A 16736-nucleotide genomic window follows, 5' to 3' on the forward strand; every position below is an offset into this window, starting at 1 on the left:
TCACCAAAATAGCTCCAGATTCCTCTGCCGGAGCCACGGCAGAGCCAGGGAAGCCTCCAACACCTTCCCGAGGCCCAGTGCAACAAACCCCCAGGAGAGGCCCCTCATTCTCCTCATCTACTGCAATTAGTTCCTTAATTCATTACAGAAGAAAGGCATAACAAGGGACAAGGTACTTCTGGATCACCACCAAGGAGAAACGAACCAACTTACAGCAAAATCATAGAATTGTCTGGGAGGGACCTTAAAGCTCACCTCCTTCCACCCCCTGCCATGGGCAGGGACACCTTCCACTAGCCCAGGCTGATCCAAGCCCCATCCAACCTGGCCTTAAACACTTCCAGGGATAAACTCCTTTCCTTTGGGGGCCTTTCCAAGCCTGAGACTCGGAGAGGAGACTCATCCAGTCAGTGTTTCATCCACGTTGGCTCCCAAGCCTGGGGCCAGCAGATTGAGGTCACATCACTGCCACCCCCCCAGTGGGAACTGGGGCATGATGGGGGGAGACAGGGGAACACACCATGGAGATCTTCACACCCCGGGATCCCCCACAGCCCTGGAGGACACAGACAGGCCACCCCACAGCCCTGGAGGACACAGACAGGCCACCCCACAGCCACGTACCCCGAGCATTAACGGGGTGCAGAGGCAGAGACACCCACAGGGTCCCTACGCCGGCGGAGGAGCCTCATCCAGGCTGAGCAGAGAGGAACAAAAAAGCCATTTCCCCCCATTTCCCAGAAGTGTGTTCCTCTCCAGCAGCTCCTCAGCCCACTAATGAGCTACAATGTCCCACTGGATTAGGAGCAAGTGTTTTTTACACCACTCACCATCAGCCACAAGCCAAGGGGCCACCGAGCATCGCCCGGCAGCCGCTCCCCGAGGGGACCGTTCTCCGAGGGCACTGCCCTCCCTGGGGACACACACACACAGGAGGCACAAAACTGCCCCTTTCCAGCTGCCTTGGCAGCACACAGTCGTGCCAAGGCAGCGTGGGTGAGTCAGAGCTTACCCTGGGAGAGAGCTGGAGCTGTGCTGCAGCTCCAGACCTGTGGGGATGGATTTTCCATGATCCACAGGGAAGCAGCCTTCCTCTCCCTGACATTCCCCCAGCCGACTGCAGAACCTCTCTTCCTGCTTCTCTGTCATTTTAATGGCAGGTTTCCCTTTCACAGTGGAGGCATTAATTTGGGGTTATGCTGTGAGCAAATTCAAAGGCAGACTTTGAGATCAAAGAACAGCTGAGGAACCTTCTGTAGCACTTGGCATGGCCCCAGATAAACAGGGACTTGCTCAGGAGTGCAGGGGAAGAGTATGGATGCTACAGAGTGAGCCCCAGAGTGATCCCCCCTCAGGGCAGTCAGCTCTGTGCCATGAACCAGCACAACAGGCACAGGAAAGGGAGGCAGAGGACTCCTGATTCCTTCCCTGAGCCCACCCGGATGCAGGCAGGGTGTGGAGCATTACTGCAGCAAGGAGGAGAGTTTAAAGTCCCTTAATCCATCACCTTTTAGAGCCCATCAAGCTGAAGCACATGTGCAGTCCTGGAGCACTCCAAGCACCCTCCAGTCCATGCTCAGTGGGTCAGAACCCAGACCTTGCTCTCCCCTGGGGCTTCACTGCTGCTTTCTGTTGATCCCACGTCTGAAACTCCACAAAAAAGTGCACAAATTCAATCAGCAAAGAGGTCAGACACTGTCCAGGATCCAGCAGAACCTCAGAATCATTAAGGTTAGAAAAGCCCTCCCAGCCCATGGAGTCCACCCTGTGCCCGGTGCCCACCTTGTCCCCCAGCCCAGAGCACTGAGTGCCACGGCCAGGCCTTCCTGGGACACCTCCAGGGCTGGGCACTCCAAACACCCCTGGGCAGCCCCTTCCAGTGCCTGACCACCCTTTCCAGCAAGAAATTCCTCCTGATGTCCAACCTGAACATCCCCTTGAGGCCGTTCCCTCTCCTCCTGTCCCTTGTTCCCTGGAGCAGAGTCCGACCCCCCCCGGCTCCCCCCTCCTGTCAGGGGGTTGCAGAGCCAGAAGGTCCCCCCTGAGCCTCCTTTTCTCCAGGCTGAGCCCCCCCAGCTCCCTCAGCAGCTCCAGACCCTTCTCCAGCTCTGTTCCCTTCCCTGGATACTCTTCTGGGACCCCCTGACAGCAACACATCCCTCCCCCCAGCCCCAGCCAGGCTCCTCTGGCAGCTCTGGGGGAGATCCCATGTTCCAGTGTGCTCTTCTGTTTGGAAAACCTCTCCTCTTTTACAATTCTGAGCCAAGGCCAAGCAGTAATTGCAATTCCCTCAGCAAAGGCTGAGCCAGGAGGAGAGAAAGTCCCATGGTCCATTAGCACCTTATCAGCAATACCTGCTCCAGGGGAGAGAGGGGCTTATCCCAGGTAGCTCATGGAACAGGGAATGACAGAGAGAGGTGGATCCAGTGCAGGAGCTCACTGAATGAAGAATTAAGCCAGGTTTTCTCAGTCCCTGCTTTTTTTTCCAGCAGGATTTTTTCACCCCATACCATCAAACCACTGCAGATCTCATCTCTGTCAGAACTTAGTGATTCATAAACCTAATGAGGGTGGGAGGGAATCTAACCCTGACCTGGATTCAAGGCAGCTCTGCTCCGTAGCTCGAGCTCTGGGGCTTCACAAATCATGTTTTTATGAAATGCTTAACGCATAATGAGGAAGAATTATAATTAAGAGCAGCTGACAAATTGCACTCTGGAAGTAAATAGCCCTCTACCTCCATTAATAAAATGAAATGCTTTGCTAAAAATTAGTATAACTGCAATATTGTGAGGTTTTTAGGCAAATAATGTCAATCTATCCAGGAGCAACCGGATTTCAAGCACTAAAGCCACTGCACAGGGATGGGGAGGGGTGGGAAGCAGCCAGGCTTTTCATGGATCATATGGATAAACAGACTGAAAAGGAACCTCTGGGGTTTCTGAATCTTTCAGAGAGTCCCATGGGTGGGCTTTGTGGTCAGCACCAGGGATTTTCATGACTGAAATCCTGCCTGGGCCAGGACACAGGGACCAATCCCACCCAGATCCATAACCTTCCACAGCTGGCCCCAGGGAAGAGCTGGGTTGGTTTGAATTGATAAGTTAATAAAACCCATGCCCAGGTACTCTTATTCATTCAAAGCTAGAAGGGAAGGACATTTCCCAATGGAAGGCTTTGCTATGTACCCTTAGGAAGCTCCCAAAAAAACAAAGTTTCCCTTCCTTAGTCATCAGAGTCAGACCCTTCCTCCCTCCCAGAGCCAGTGGAAAAGGGCCAGGATGCTACAAAACCAAACAAACACAAGGGCTGCTGTTTATTTGGCCCTGAGCAAAGGAAATCAGAGCAAAGCAGGAATGCACGAGCCGAGCTGTGCCTCACACAGGAACCCCCCTGGTCCATCCTCACCCCCCACGGGCCAAAGGCTCGATCCCTGCAGCAGCATTTCAGTCCCACACTCAAAAACTTAATAAAGCAGAAAATACACATCCCCCCCACCCCAGGCACGTCCCTTGGCTGAAAACCCTCCACCTACTCTGGCAGTGAGGATGTGCAGCTAATTAACTTCCTGGGAGCCACAGATGAGCAGGAAAAAAAAGCACATTAAAATGGGAATTTGTGATGGGCAGGCCTCGGAGGAATTAGCAAATTGCATAAGAGGAATCTTTATTCCGACTGTAAATTAACGCCAGCGACAGGACTGGGCACGTTTCCACTGCCTGGTGAGAGGATTAACCCACCACACCCAGCCCTGGGCAAGGCAGGAGGGGGAGAAATAACAGGCTTTCCATCTTTGCCAGGTGGAAGCACATTTGGGAGGATCACGGGCACTTTCCAGCTGCACCCACGGACGGCATCGACAACTGCTCTGCCTTGTCACAGCAGGGAGGGGATCAGAGAACCCCAGAATCAGAGAATCCCACAATCCCTGAGGTTGGAAAAGCCCTCCCAGCCCATGGATCCCCCCTGTGCCCGATGCTCACCCTGTCCCCCAGCCCAGAGCACTGAGTGCCATGGCCAGACATTCCTTGGACGCCTCCCTGGGCAGCCCCTTCCAGTGCCTGACCACCCTTTCCAGCAAGAAATTCCTCCTAAAACACATGTAACTACCAGGAATCACTACCTAGTGCCCCCTCCCTCCAAAAAGGTGCTCCCCATGGCCTAATCCAGCTGTGCTTCAGCCCTGAGAAAAAAACCCTGCCATTTTAAACAACGTGCAACCACAGCTGCAGGTGGGATGGTCCTTCCCCCTCCTCCTGCAGCTTCACCCACACACTATTCCCAGCTTTCCCTCCCCATAAGTGACGTGGATGGATTTAGAAAGCAAAATATCCATCCCCAAGGCACATTCTGATCCAGACACCACCATCAGATAGGAGAGTATCCTCGGATATTTATTTATCAAGTTCCAAACCCTTCCCAAGAGTTCCCACCAAAAATAGCCTAAAATTCACTGCGCAGAATGTCCAGTCCCGGACTTTATCCCCAAAAAGCCTTCAACCCTCGGCTTGCACAACCAGAAAAGGGCAGGAACACAAGCCAATCATGTTTTGGGAGGGTTAAGGGGATCCAGTCTCCTACCAGGAGCATCCTCACACCTGCTGTGCTCTCATCCATCCCCAGTGCAGATCCTCCCCCTGCTCAGGAAACCCTTCGAGCAGCTGCAAACCAGAGCCCCAAATATTTCAAAAAACAGGTATGAAACACAAGCCCTGGAGCCCAGACAGGGATTTTGGCTGTGCTGGCTCCCTGGGATGAGGGGTCAGCCCTGGCACCTACAGGGCAAACACCAACCCAGGCAAAAGGCTTTTAAAAGGCACTTCAGTTACTATTTGCTCAAATCCAAGGAATGGTCTGACCATCACATGTGGCTTTATTGATTTACTCTGCACTCAGGATCAAAAAAAAAAAAAACCAAAAAAAACCAAACCGTGTATCCAGCTGACAAGAAAAAAAAAATAAAAAATCCCCAATGGAGATGGTATTTCCAGGTGGGAATTACAGCCCTGGCTCCCCATCATCTTTCACGCCCCAAGTATTGGCAGGCTCCCGGCTGGAGCTGAGTAATGGCCCATCAGCTCTCTCCCTGGATTACACATTAACTCCCGGGTCTCCTGCCACATCTGCCCTGCTCTCCCTCCCCCAGCAGCTCCCAGGGCAGCCCCCGAGGCTGCTGCAGACCCCCCACCCCAGCACCCATGGGCTGAGAGCCGAGCTCCAGCCCCGGACCCACCACCCCGGCAGTGAGGGAGCTGCTCCCCACGTGCAGACAGATGTTTGTGAGGAGAATGAAGCCGAGAGGTAGAGGAGATGAGGCTGATTAAGCCTCATTATCCTATTTAGCCTAATGATCACAGAGCCCACGTCACTCCGTGGAGAGAACAAGGCATTCAACAGGAGAGGCAGGTACAAGTCCAGCAGCACACCAGGGGTTTACCAGCTCCCAACACCAGGACAAGCTGGATTTCTCCCTCTCCCTGCCCATGGCACCTTCCCAATCCCACCAGCATCGCCCCTGAATTCCTCTTTGCCTACAGGAGCAGTTAAGGGCTTTGGTCTGGAAAAGGCAGGAGCAAGGGAGCTCCTGGAAGCCACAGCTCCAGCACAGGTGCTCCACTGCCCCCTGAGCCAAAGCCCACCCAAAACCCACCCAGATGGGCTCGGGAACACTCGTGGGAACTCCACAGCCTGCAGCACCACCCAGAGAGGTCTTGGGGATCCAGCAGCTCCCAGACAAAGGGAACTCACATGGAATCATGGAATTATTTAGGCTGGAAAAGCCCTATAAAAAAATCATCAAGTCCAGCTCTTAACACAGCACTGCCAAGGCCACATGCACGGGTCTGTAAATCCCTCCAGGGATGGGGACTGCACCACTGCCCTGAGGAGCCTGTGCCCAGTTTTTGATCCAACACTTCCAATGCTTCCAGTTTTCACAGGCTTGTGAAAATCCAGGAGTGAGAGCAGCCAGGGACAGTCTGAAGAAGAGAGTCAGGACTGGATGCACCCTCAGGACTCTTGTGGGATTCCTGCAGCAAGGGGGAGGCCAGAGCAAGAAAAACATCACGAAAACCCAGTAAAACACCCCACTCTGAACAAAACTCAGCCAAGTCAGCAGAGCTGCAAGACAGATTTGAAGGATGAGAATAATAACACATAATTCCAGCATTCTTATGCGTTGCAGCAGACCCAAAATAGCTCCTCAGCCACCAGGGACCTGCTGCACTGAGCGGAATTTTTAAGTAAACTTTCCCTCAAAGGCTTTGGGTCTTGGCATCGAAGACCCCGAGCCCCAGTGCTTTTTAGTGAAGGCAACAGTGTCTCATACACCTCCCTCACCCTCCAGAAACCTCCTCCAACACCAGCTGAAAGCCAAGTTCTTATTTACAGAGCAGGTGCAAGGTTAAACTAAAGGCTCCGTGCGAGGAGATAGTTGGCAAAATACGGGGGAGCCCCTTTCTTTGAACTCCTGGGGGCTGTTTGTGCCATGGCCCTGCTGCCCAGGCACTCCCCAGTGCCCTGCTGGGGTTTGCCACCCTCCAGCAGCCCAGCTGAGTGCCCAGACCAGCATCTCCTCCTCCTCCAGCTCAGCCAAAGGATGAACACACACAGTTAAAGGCTTCACCCAGGGAAAGGGGGGAAGATAGAGATGTAACAGATTAGATCTGCCTTTTGTAAGGAATTTAATGACTCCAGCTGTTCGGCACCATTAACCAGTTTGGCTTGGAGGTTTAACCCTCTGGCTGCCACGGAGCAAACACTGGGATCCCCCAGCTCTGGGGGTCTGAGGCAGGAGCAGAGCCCTTCTCCTCCCAGGGAGCAGGGCTGGGCTGATAAAGAGTCATTAAAAGCTTTTACTACCTGTTGCTATCCAGCGAACCAGCCCTGGAGCAGTGCCAGGCAGGGAGAGAGCTCTCTGTGCAAAGAGCAGCAGCTAAAAACAGCTCCCTGGTCCTGCCCTCCCAGGGACAGAGTGCCCCAGTCTCACCAGCATCCCCTCCCCACCCGCACTGGGGAGGAAAACAACCCGAAGATTTTAAACTGATTTGGAAAGACCTGTTGGAAATGCAATGGCTTAACCCTTGTCTGAACAGCTCTGGCTCCCGGGGGAGAAGTCTGGGCTCCAAGTGAAGGGAGATTCATCTTCAGCCAAATTCCCCTCCCAGCACGGCCCAAGGATGGCTCAAGACTGACCAGGCACTTGTTTTTCATTTCAACACATTCGGCTTTAACCTCTCCCCGTGTTCCTTCCACATCATCCCTCAGCTCCACCAAGTCTCTGGGTACTTTGTCCCCTTCCTAAAGCCTCCCAAAAATCCCCTCCCTGCCCACTGCACCGCCCCTGCCCAGCCCCAGGAGCCATCCCTCTGCCTCTGGGCTGGGCACTCAGAACCCCCCACCCTCTGCCAGCTCTCCTGACCCTGCCTGAGTTATCCAGGGAAGGACAAGCAGCATTTTGCATTGGCACAGCTCCTGACAAGGTGGGTCCTGCCCATTATCCACCAGGAGAGACAGCCCCAGGCAGGGACACCCCCTTTTCCAGGAAGGAAAACACCCTGGCAGCAGCACCAGCCTTGAGATATAAACCCTCCTGGAGTTCCACAGCAGCCATGGGGTGTAAACCCTCCCCCAGCTCCAGCCACCAGAATTCCCATGGGACAAGTGTGTGGTGACACGTGCTGTCCCACATGGAGCAAACAGCCATGTTGGGCCAGAAGAGACCACAGCTCCACTCCCATCAGCATTTAAAGTGGATTTATGGACGTACTGTATATTTTTATATACACAAACAGCCCTGCTCCCCACAAGGCCACCCCCTCCCTGCCCGTCCTTGCTCCATCCCGCTCTGCACAGCACAGGGATCTCATCTCACTCCCAACACTCTTCCCCCTCCACACACACTCCTGTTTCAACACACGAGGGACAACTCCAGCCAGCAGGAGGAAGTGGGATTTGTGGTGCAACTGCTTCTCCAGCCTGTTAGGAAACAGCAGCCCTAGGCAGCTGAGCAGACACAGCCCAGGGCCCTGCCAGTACCACGGGGGTAACACTGGGGACACACCTTGGGTTACAGAGGGAAAGGCAGGGTTTGGTGGCAAAACAGCTTCCAAGGGCTCCAGTGGCAGCTCCTGGTCCCCCAGTGAATCCCAAAGGGTTGGGGAGCCCCAAAGAGCCAGGCCATGGGCAGGAGGAGAGCGTGAGGGAGCCTCTCAGCCATCGGACACCGCTGGTGTCACTGCTCCTTCACTCCATTGGCACTGGGAGCCACACACCACAGCTCCCAGCAATTCTCCTTATAGCTGAGGATGCACCTGACTGTACCTGTTATCCTGCAGGGAGAGGCTCCAAAAGCAAGGCAAGGGGAAGGGCTGATGCTCCAGGTTCCCCTGGACCCACTCTTCGAACAGAAAACCTCACGCTCCTTCCTCATATCCACAGACACCCCCCTCTTCCACTAAAATAAATACAAAATCTAAAAAAATCTCTTTGGAAATTTTTGGAGATCTCTTCACTGGCTGAGCCATTCTTGTGTTTTCAGCTGTAAAAATCCAACAGCCTCCCATTTATTTATTTTTTTAATAACAGCCCTCGACACGAGGCTGCTTCATTCGATTTTGCAATGCTTCAAGGGTTGGCAGCTCTGCAAATTAAGCCCCTGGGCTGAGACACAAGGTCACACCTGAGCTGTTTGCAGAGTGTTGCCAGTGAAAAGAACAAAAGCAGAAGCGTGAAGGGGGGGGGGGGGGGAAAAGGGAAGATTAAAAAAAAAAAAAAGCTTGTGCAGACAGCCTGGAGCTGCATCCAGCACTGCCAGAGCCAGCCTGGGCTCGGGGAAATCACACTGCCATTAAACCTGCCATGGAAATCCATCTGCATCCAGCTTCCATCTGCTCCTCCTTCCAGCTGAGGGAAGAGCAGGAGCCTCCAGCCCAGAAACTCCCACTTACCAGGACTGGCATGAGCAGGTCGGCCAAGTACACGAAAGCTGCTCCCAGGGCAAAGCCCAGGGCCACTGGCAGGAAGGAGAAGGCTCCGAAGCTGCCCGACTCCTCGGCCAGCTCGATGGCTGGGGCCAGCAGGGACCAGTAGGAAGCAGCCAGCATGACCTGGGGACAGAAGGGGACAGGTGAGAACCTGGGGGACAGAAGAGGGCAGGTGAGAACCTGGGGGACAGGGGGGGACAGGTGAGAACCTGGGAGACAGAAGAGGGCAGGTGAGAACCTGGGGGACAGAAGAGGGCAGGCGAGAACCTGGGGGACAGAAGAGGGCAGGCGAGAACCTGGGGGACAGAGGGGGACAGGCGAGAACCTGGGGGACAGAGGGGGACAGGTGAGAACCTGGGGGACAGAGGGGGACAGGCGAGAACCTGGGGGACAGGTGAGAACCTGGGGGACAGGTGAGAACCTGGGGGACAGGTGAGAACCACGTAGGCACCGATGCTGAGGGGATCCATCCCCGGCTGCAGCCTGACTGTCACCTCTGCCACCAGCCCCCCCTCTGGCCCAGGACACCCCCGTGCTCACCCCCATGAGGTGCAGGACCAGTGCATTTCCAGCAGGACCATCAAAACCCTCTTCCCAACAGAACAAACCAGGAAAGGATGGAAAAGAGAGGTTTTCCCCCCATTTTCACCACGAGCCTTTTCCGTGGCTCAGGAGTCCAAGGCAGCAAAGGAAGGACAGGAGCTCATTAGGGTGATTTTCTGTGGCATTAGCACAGCCCTGACAGCCCTTTAAACGGGAATGGCAGCGGGGTGGGAGCAGGACAACATCCTCTCCTCGGGTGGTTTGCAGTGACAGAAGTGGGTCTGTGACCCTACCAAGGGTCAAACCAAGTCCTTGCTCACCCAGCTCTGGGCTCCTCCACAGAGTGGGAAAGGAGGAAGGAATCACAGCATTGGAGTCATCCAGAGACAGAATGAACACTGGATAACACCTGGAGCCAAAGAGCCACCTCCAAGCCAGCCCAGGGCACACACTTTTTTTACACTGATTTACCTGCCAAGGTCCCCACCTTGTCACCCCAGATCAAGGTCAGGGCAGCACGAGGGCTTTCCTTGTGCACAGACCAACACTGGGGCTGCTCCTCTCCCAGCATCCAAGCCAGAGGGTCCAGAATGGGAGTAGAACCATCCCAAACAGCAACACTCCAGCTCCCAGCACAGCCAAAGTCCCACTGCAGGGTCTGAGCTACAAAATTTGCACCATAAAAATTAACCTTCCCAGTAGCAGAGTCCTTGTTTGGGGCTTAGCAGGGAGGGAGAAAGAACAGCCACCCCAAAGATCATAAAAATCCAAATGTGGGATCTGGGAGGATCTCCAGCCCAGCCCTGCTCAGAGCTGGTTGCTCAGGGTGTCACACACTGCAGAGAACAAAGCACCAGTTTCACAAGCTCCTACTAAAGAACACAACATTAACATGCATTTTATCACCTTATCTCTTCCTCTCCTCTAATTAAAAAGTCATCAGCCCAACACCCTCTGCAGCAGCCCCGGCCCCAGTTCCTCTCCCTGCAGCTGTTCTGCTCTGCAGGAGGAAGCAAATCAGTGAGACAGGCACTGATGGGCTCAAAAATCCCATCGGGATCTGGGTCAGGCTTTGGGAAAAGGTCTGTGCAAGGCAGGGACACGGTGGCACCCACAGCCCTGCCATGGGCAGGCAGGGTTTGTGTTCCTCAGGGTGGACAAGGCAATGCTCCCAGCTCCCTTCCAACCCTGCAGGGAAGCACATGAGTAAGAGGATTCCAACAGAGAAAGGGGTGTGGGACCAGGATCCAGTGGGAATAAGCAGAGTGATCCTGGAGATGGCAACAGGAGGGGGTATTGGGAGGGGGTATTGGGAGGGGTATTGGGAGGAAAAGTGACCCCACCTGTCCCTCCAGGAACAGCCCAGCACCCCATGAAGTCCCATATTTAGGATACTCAGAATCCTGGAATGGTTTGGGTTGGAAGGGACCTTAAAGCCCATCCAGTGCCACCCCCTGCCATGGGCAGGGACACCTTCCACTAGCCCAGGTTGCTCCAAGCCCCATCCAACCTGGCCTTGGACACTTCCAGGGATCCAGGGGCAGCCACAGCTCCTCTGGGCAACCTGTGCCAGAGCCTCCCCACCCTCACAGGGAAGAATTTCCTCCCAATTTCCAACCTAAACCTCCTCTCTTCCAGTTCAAAGCCATTAAAGAGCCGCTGCTCAGCCCCCCCAGCACGAGAAGTGGCCCCTGGAAGAGGAGTGGGTAACAAACCATTCCACCTTCAATCACTGTGAAGGGAGGCACGAGCTGCTATTGCTGCAGACACCAGTCCCGGGGGGATTGTGTAAATCTCAGCTCGCTGTGAGTAAGAAGAACGAGGGTTGTCATGTCAGGCTTAAGCAGGGCTGTCAAACTTCATATTTCAAATGCCACCTCCTTTAAAAAACAACCACACACCCCGGCGTGGAAACACAAGCAGCGGGGAAAGGCTTGGCAGAATTATATTGTCATCTCATGTTAAGATATCATTTCCCCATGGAAAACAGAGCCCTGACAGAGCTCAGCCTCCAGATCCCGTCAGCACCCAAGTCAGCACCGGAGCTCCCACCGGCTCTGCCGAGCACCAGGAAGGGGGAAGGGGATGACAGAGCCCTGAGCCATCCCTGCTTGGGAAGAGAAGTGATTTACTCCTGTTTTATGCAGAGAAACCCCTTAACCCCACTTGGTGGGGGAGCTGGAAGTCGCTGTCCTTCAACAGCCAGAAGACACAGTGTCCCTGTGCCTCCCCCCTCAGCCCATCCCTGAGCTCAGGTCGGGATTTAGGGACACGGGATTTAGGGACATGGGGCTGCCCAGAGCAGCCCAGCTCCTGCCCACCTGCTCCTGCCCACCCAGCTCAGCGTCAGAGCTGTCACTCACCCCTCCAGCTCAGCAGCATCTCTTATCAGATGATGCTCAGGAACTAACAAAAGGGTGAGGATTTCTGCCAACAACCTGATTTCGGTTACAAATTCCCACTCAATCTCAAATCTTTATAATTGTCCAGCCAGGGAGAGGAACACAGCTCCCAGTGTCTCCCAGCCAGCTGGTGTAACAGGAATAAAGCAGAAAAAGCCCCCTGGGCTCTTCTTGGATCAATAACACCTGGAGTCACTTGGGCAGAGGGGAGGATTTTCCACACCAAGCCCTCCTCTCACATCAGTCCCACTAAGACAGGGAGCAGGGGACAGGCAGCACCAGCTCCCTGGCACTGGGACACACAGCTCCTGCCAGACTGGATTTGGGCATTTTCACAGACTTTGTGCTCCAAAGCCAGGATACAACAAGGCTGTAAATCCATCAGCTCTTGGGAAAACATACCAGGGTCGGTGGGGGAGGAGAAACACGCAGGACGAAGCATCACCAGGTTGTGGGGAGCCCAAATCCTTCTCTGGGATACATCAGAGGAACAGGAGACAAACCCAGGCTCAAAAACCAACCATGGAAAATGACTGAATCCAGCTCTGTGTCCTCACACTGCTGGGAATCCCCCAGAGCACAGCAGGATTTAACCACACTGCACCCAGCCCCTCTGCCAGGGCTGGAAGGGTCTCCAGTGGGGCAGGGGGTCCCTGCACATCCATGTCTGTGCTAAAATTAAACCCCTTGTGAGAGCAGCAAGGCCTGGTCACACCCCTGGGTGGCCACTGGGCAGCCCCAAGGGAAACACAGGGAGCAGAAAACCCAGGAGGAGAAGATGCCCTTGGCAGGACAGGAAAGACAAGTGGAAGCTGAGAGACTGGCAGGACACTTTCCCTGCCAAACTTTTCCACTTGACTTCATTAAGGCTCCAATAACAAGGGCCAGCCCCAGCAGCGCTGTGTGAATTCCTGATGCTGTTTTAAGCAGCACTGAAAGGGAATATTGGAACCCAGCTGTGCCTGGTGTGGGTTAAGGAGCGTGGCTGGATGATTTTCTGCTCCATCTCGGACACAAGAAATCAAAGTAGAGCCCAGCAAGAGGAACAGCAGCGTGAGGCTGCAGGGAAGGAGGGCTGCAAGTGTTTGTTCATGATGTCTGAGCCCAGCACCTCCAGCACAGCAGAGAACAGCTGAAAAAAAAAAAATCTTATTTAAGAATATCAAGATTTAAGAGAAAAGCCAGAATTCCACATCAGATGCCCCAGCAGCAAAGCCTTGTCTCTATGGAAACACATCACCTCGGAGGCTTCCACATCCAAACCCCTCAGTTATCTGTGAGCTCCAGGGAGGGAACTGAGGCAGAGAGGAGGCAAATCCTCGGGCACCAGCACGGTGCTGGAAGGAGCTGAGCTCCTCCACACCACAGGGAGCAGCTGCACAGGTCCCTCCACCTGAGGTGACACCTGTGCCACCAGACATGGGCAGCCCGAGCTGTGCTTTGCCATCCAGATGCTCCCAGTACACATTGGGGCTCTCCCAGTACACCCCAGTTCACAGCACAGCAATTTAACCCCATGCCCAGGCTTATCCCAGCTCCCCCAGATCAAATGGAGCATCTGCAGGGAAGGCAGTGCCAAGACACAGCTTTCTGTGTCCCAAAAATAACACTCTGCATCCCAGACCACCCTCCTCGAGGTCACCTGGACATCCCTGTCCCACATCCTCCTCCTGCCTCCTCAGCAGTGGCAGAGAAATCTTTAATTAATTCTGGGGTTATTTTGCTTTGCAGCTCCCAGAAGACAAGCAGGGAAATGATTCCCAAGAGGATGGAGAACCATCCACTATACCCTGTTTCTCCAGCAATCCTGGTCTTGGAGAGCCCCAAGGATGCTCCTGGAACCCAGGTGATTGTCAGGGATCCTGAGCTAAGCACAGCAAGGCTGGAAGCAACACCTGCCCCTGAAAGCACAGGAGCTGGAGCTTTGCTGGCCCTGACAGAGCACCAGGGAAGTTAATTCAACCCAGCAGCAGAGATTTCAGAGGGTAAGTTCTGCCTCTCCTTATCCCTCAGTGCTCAGAGAAGCAGCCCACTATCTGCAAGGGACCACTAGACAGAGTTTTAAACAGAAATCCCTCAGAGCAGGAGCAGCCCATGGTCAGAGCAGCATCTCTGTCTGCAGGAACACTTCTCACAGGGAAGAGGGGAGAGAAAACAGTACAAACAGGTTTCAAAACTGGCTGGTCCACGTCCTTTTAGCCCTACACAAAGCACAGAGAGTCTGTGCTGCTCCCACAGGACACACCAGCTGTGCAGCACAAGCCTGGATGGGGCAGGAACAGCCTCTCATTCCAGTCTGGGCTCCCTCAGGCAGGACACAGGCTCAGCTCCAGCACCACATCCCCCCTCCAGCACCCCATCCCACCCCGACACAGGGAGCTGTCAGCTGGCCACAGTCCCTCTTGCCAAAGTGCTGGGTGGTTTCTGCTCCAGCTTCTCCCCAGACTGTCTGCAAAGCCACCAAGCACACACAGCACTAGTGCTCTCCCTGGGAAAGAGGGAAGGAAACGTTGCCTGTGTGGTTAAACCCTTTCAGGTAAAGGGAAGATGCAGACACAGCTGGTCACACTGTTGGTCAAACAATGGCAACGCTGCCCAGCTGAGGAAAGGGAAGCTCAGGGGGACCCCGGTGTCACCAAGGGCCCCCTCACTGTCCTTCCCCTGGGAAAGTTCTCTTCTCCTGCTCTGAGCACAGCAAAGTGAAAAAGCTGAGGGAAAAGCAAATGTTTGCAGGACTTCTGCTTCCTGAGCCACGCCTGGGGCAGGCAGGGATGACTCAGTGCTCCTGGCACAGGGACGTGGTGGCCACGGCAAGGAGGGCACCTGAGCCAGCAGGTCCTAATGGGATAAACGATGGAACAAGGATCCACTCCAACAGCCAAGGGGAATTATTCTCATCATTACCAGAAAAGCTTCCAGCTGAGTTCTTGTCACCACAGCACCCAGGAGCCACCAGGACACAGCGAGTGGGGCCTGGCAGAGCCCAGGTACAGCCACCACACACCCTGGGGAGATGCACCTTCCACCCGGAGCAGCCCTCAGGTGCACTCCAGCACCTTGAATGGGGGGGTTAACAGCTGAACTGGATTATCTTAGAGGTGTTTTTCAACTTTAACGACTCTAGGAGGGGAAACAAAGGTGACTTAACGAGCCTTGATGAGCCTCCACCTGCAGCATTGGAGGGGCTGCAGAGGGGGTGGCAGAGGGGAGGAGGAGGGTGTTGTACTCACCCCTGCAGCAAAGCCCAAGCTCCCATCCAGGATCCGCCTCTGGAAGAAACCAAACACAAAACACACCTTGTAGTGCTGGCAGGAGCAGCAGTGTGACCACACCAGGGGGAAAGGCATCTGCTCCCTGATGGGAAAGGGGCATCACAAGGCTGGAGAGGGACTTTGGATGAGGGCCTGGAGGGACAAGACAAGGGGAATGGCTTCCCACTGCCAGAGGGCAGGGATAAATGGGATATTGAGGACAAATTCCTCCCTGTGCGGGGAGGGGGGGGGGGGTAGGTCCTGGCACAGGTTGCCCAGGGAAGCTGTGGCTGCCCCTGGATCCCTGGAAGTGTCCAAGGCCAGGTTGGAAGGGGCTTGGAGCAACCTGGGCTAGTGGGAGGTGTCCCTGCCCATGGCAGGGGGTGGCACTGGATGAGCTTTAATGTCCCTTCCAACCCAAACCATTCCATGATTTATGGAATCACCGGGATCCTACAGGACATCCCGGCTCCCTCAACCCAATGCTGCCCAGCCTGGGCTGGGCAGAGCCTACCCCAAAGGATGTGAGAAGTTAAACCAGCAGCTCCCCTGCCCCTCTGCACATCCTGCCCTGCATTTCCCCTCCCTCCTGGAAGACCTTCATTCCTCCAACACCCGGCTGTTCTGAACAAACCCTCTGCTGTGCCCATAGCCCAGCACGAATCCTGCCCACTCCACTCCCAGGGCGGGTTTTTATTCCCTCCCCCAGGAAGAAAACCCATGTGGGCTCCTGCAAAGGGAATCTCAGTGTGCAACCAACTCCTGAATAAATCATCACAGGAGCGAGGCATAAATAATAAATCCATCCGGGCAATTTGGAGCACGGTGGAGAGGGGGCCTCTAATTTTGGATCCCAGATGACTTAAAGATCAGCTCTTTGCTTGCTCTGAGCACGGGCTGACCCAAATCCTGCCCTGGAAACGTGGCAGCAAAACCAGGTTACAGGAGGGGAACCTGCTGTGTTCCAAACACTACTGGGAGCACATACCACAGCCCAGGAGCAGGAATTTGATTTCCTTCTCCTCGGGCGTGTTGAGAAATGAGCTGGATTTTTGTCCCTCTCTTGCCCCAGGGCCATTGTTAAGCCCCTCAAAGTTGGGAGGAGGCAGCCAAGGCCCCCCGTGAGCAGGGCACAGCCCTGTATCCCAGGTCCTGCTGGTCTCCCAGGGCTGAGGGGGGTGATCCCAGGACCCACCTGGCCGCTGGAGAACACAAACACCAGCGCTGAGCCCGCCGCCGTCAGCCCCCAGGTGAGGAACGTCCCCAGCACCGCCTGGATCACCGGCCCCAGTCCCGGGATCATGCTGACCTGGGAGAGAGGAGAGAGGTCAGGAGAAGCAGCTGGTGTTTGCAGAGAGAGAACAACCCCCAAACTCCACCCTGGTCAAAGGGGGAGCACTCCAAACCCCTCCTCACCAAAGGGGACAGAGCGAGCTTAACCATCCTCCTCTGAGCTTCTCCCCCTTAGGCGAGGCTTTGCAACCGAACCCAGCGGGGCAGGAGGGGTGGGACACACCCCATCCCACCTGGAGCACCACCCCACACTGATCTGGGGC

General features: G+C 54.9%; 1 protein-coding gene across 2 annotated transcripts in view; it reads right to left on the reverse strand.

Moving 5' to 3' along the window:
* The window catches only part of SLC39A11 (solute carrier family 39 member 11), a 267969-nt gene that overhangs the window by 250059 nt on the left and 1174 nt on the right, over positions 1–16736 (reverse strand). For both annotated transcript variants that reach the window (XM_064676146.1, XM_064676144.1), the window contains exons 2-4: positions 16376–16489; positions 15160–15198; positions 8949–9107 (exon numbers count right to left, since the gene is read on the reverse strand). In XM_064676146.1, the coding sequence (XP_064532216.1) occupies positions 8949–9107; positions 15160–15198; positions 16376–16483 (306 nt within the window). In that variant the 5' untranslated portion in view covers positions 16484–16489. The remainder of the gene's footprint in view (positions 1–8948; positions 9108–15159; positions 15199–16375; positions 16490–16736) is intronic.

The sequence above is a fragment of the Pseudopipra pipra genome, chromosome 19, assembly GCF_036250125.1.
Source record: "Pseudopipra pipra isolate bDixPip1 chromosome 19, bDixPip1.hap1, whole genome shotgun sequence".
Lineage (NCBI taxonomy): Eukaryota > Metazoa > Chordata > Aves > Passeriformes > Pipridae > Pseudopipra > Pseudopipra pipra.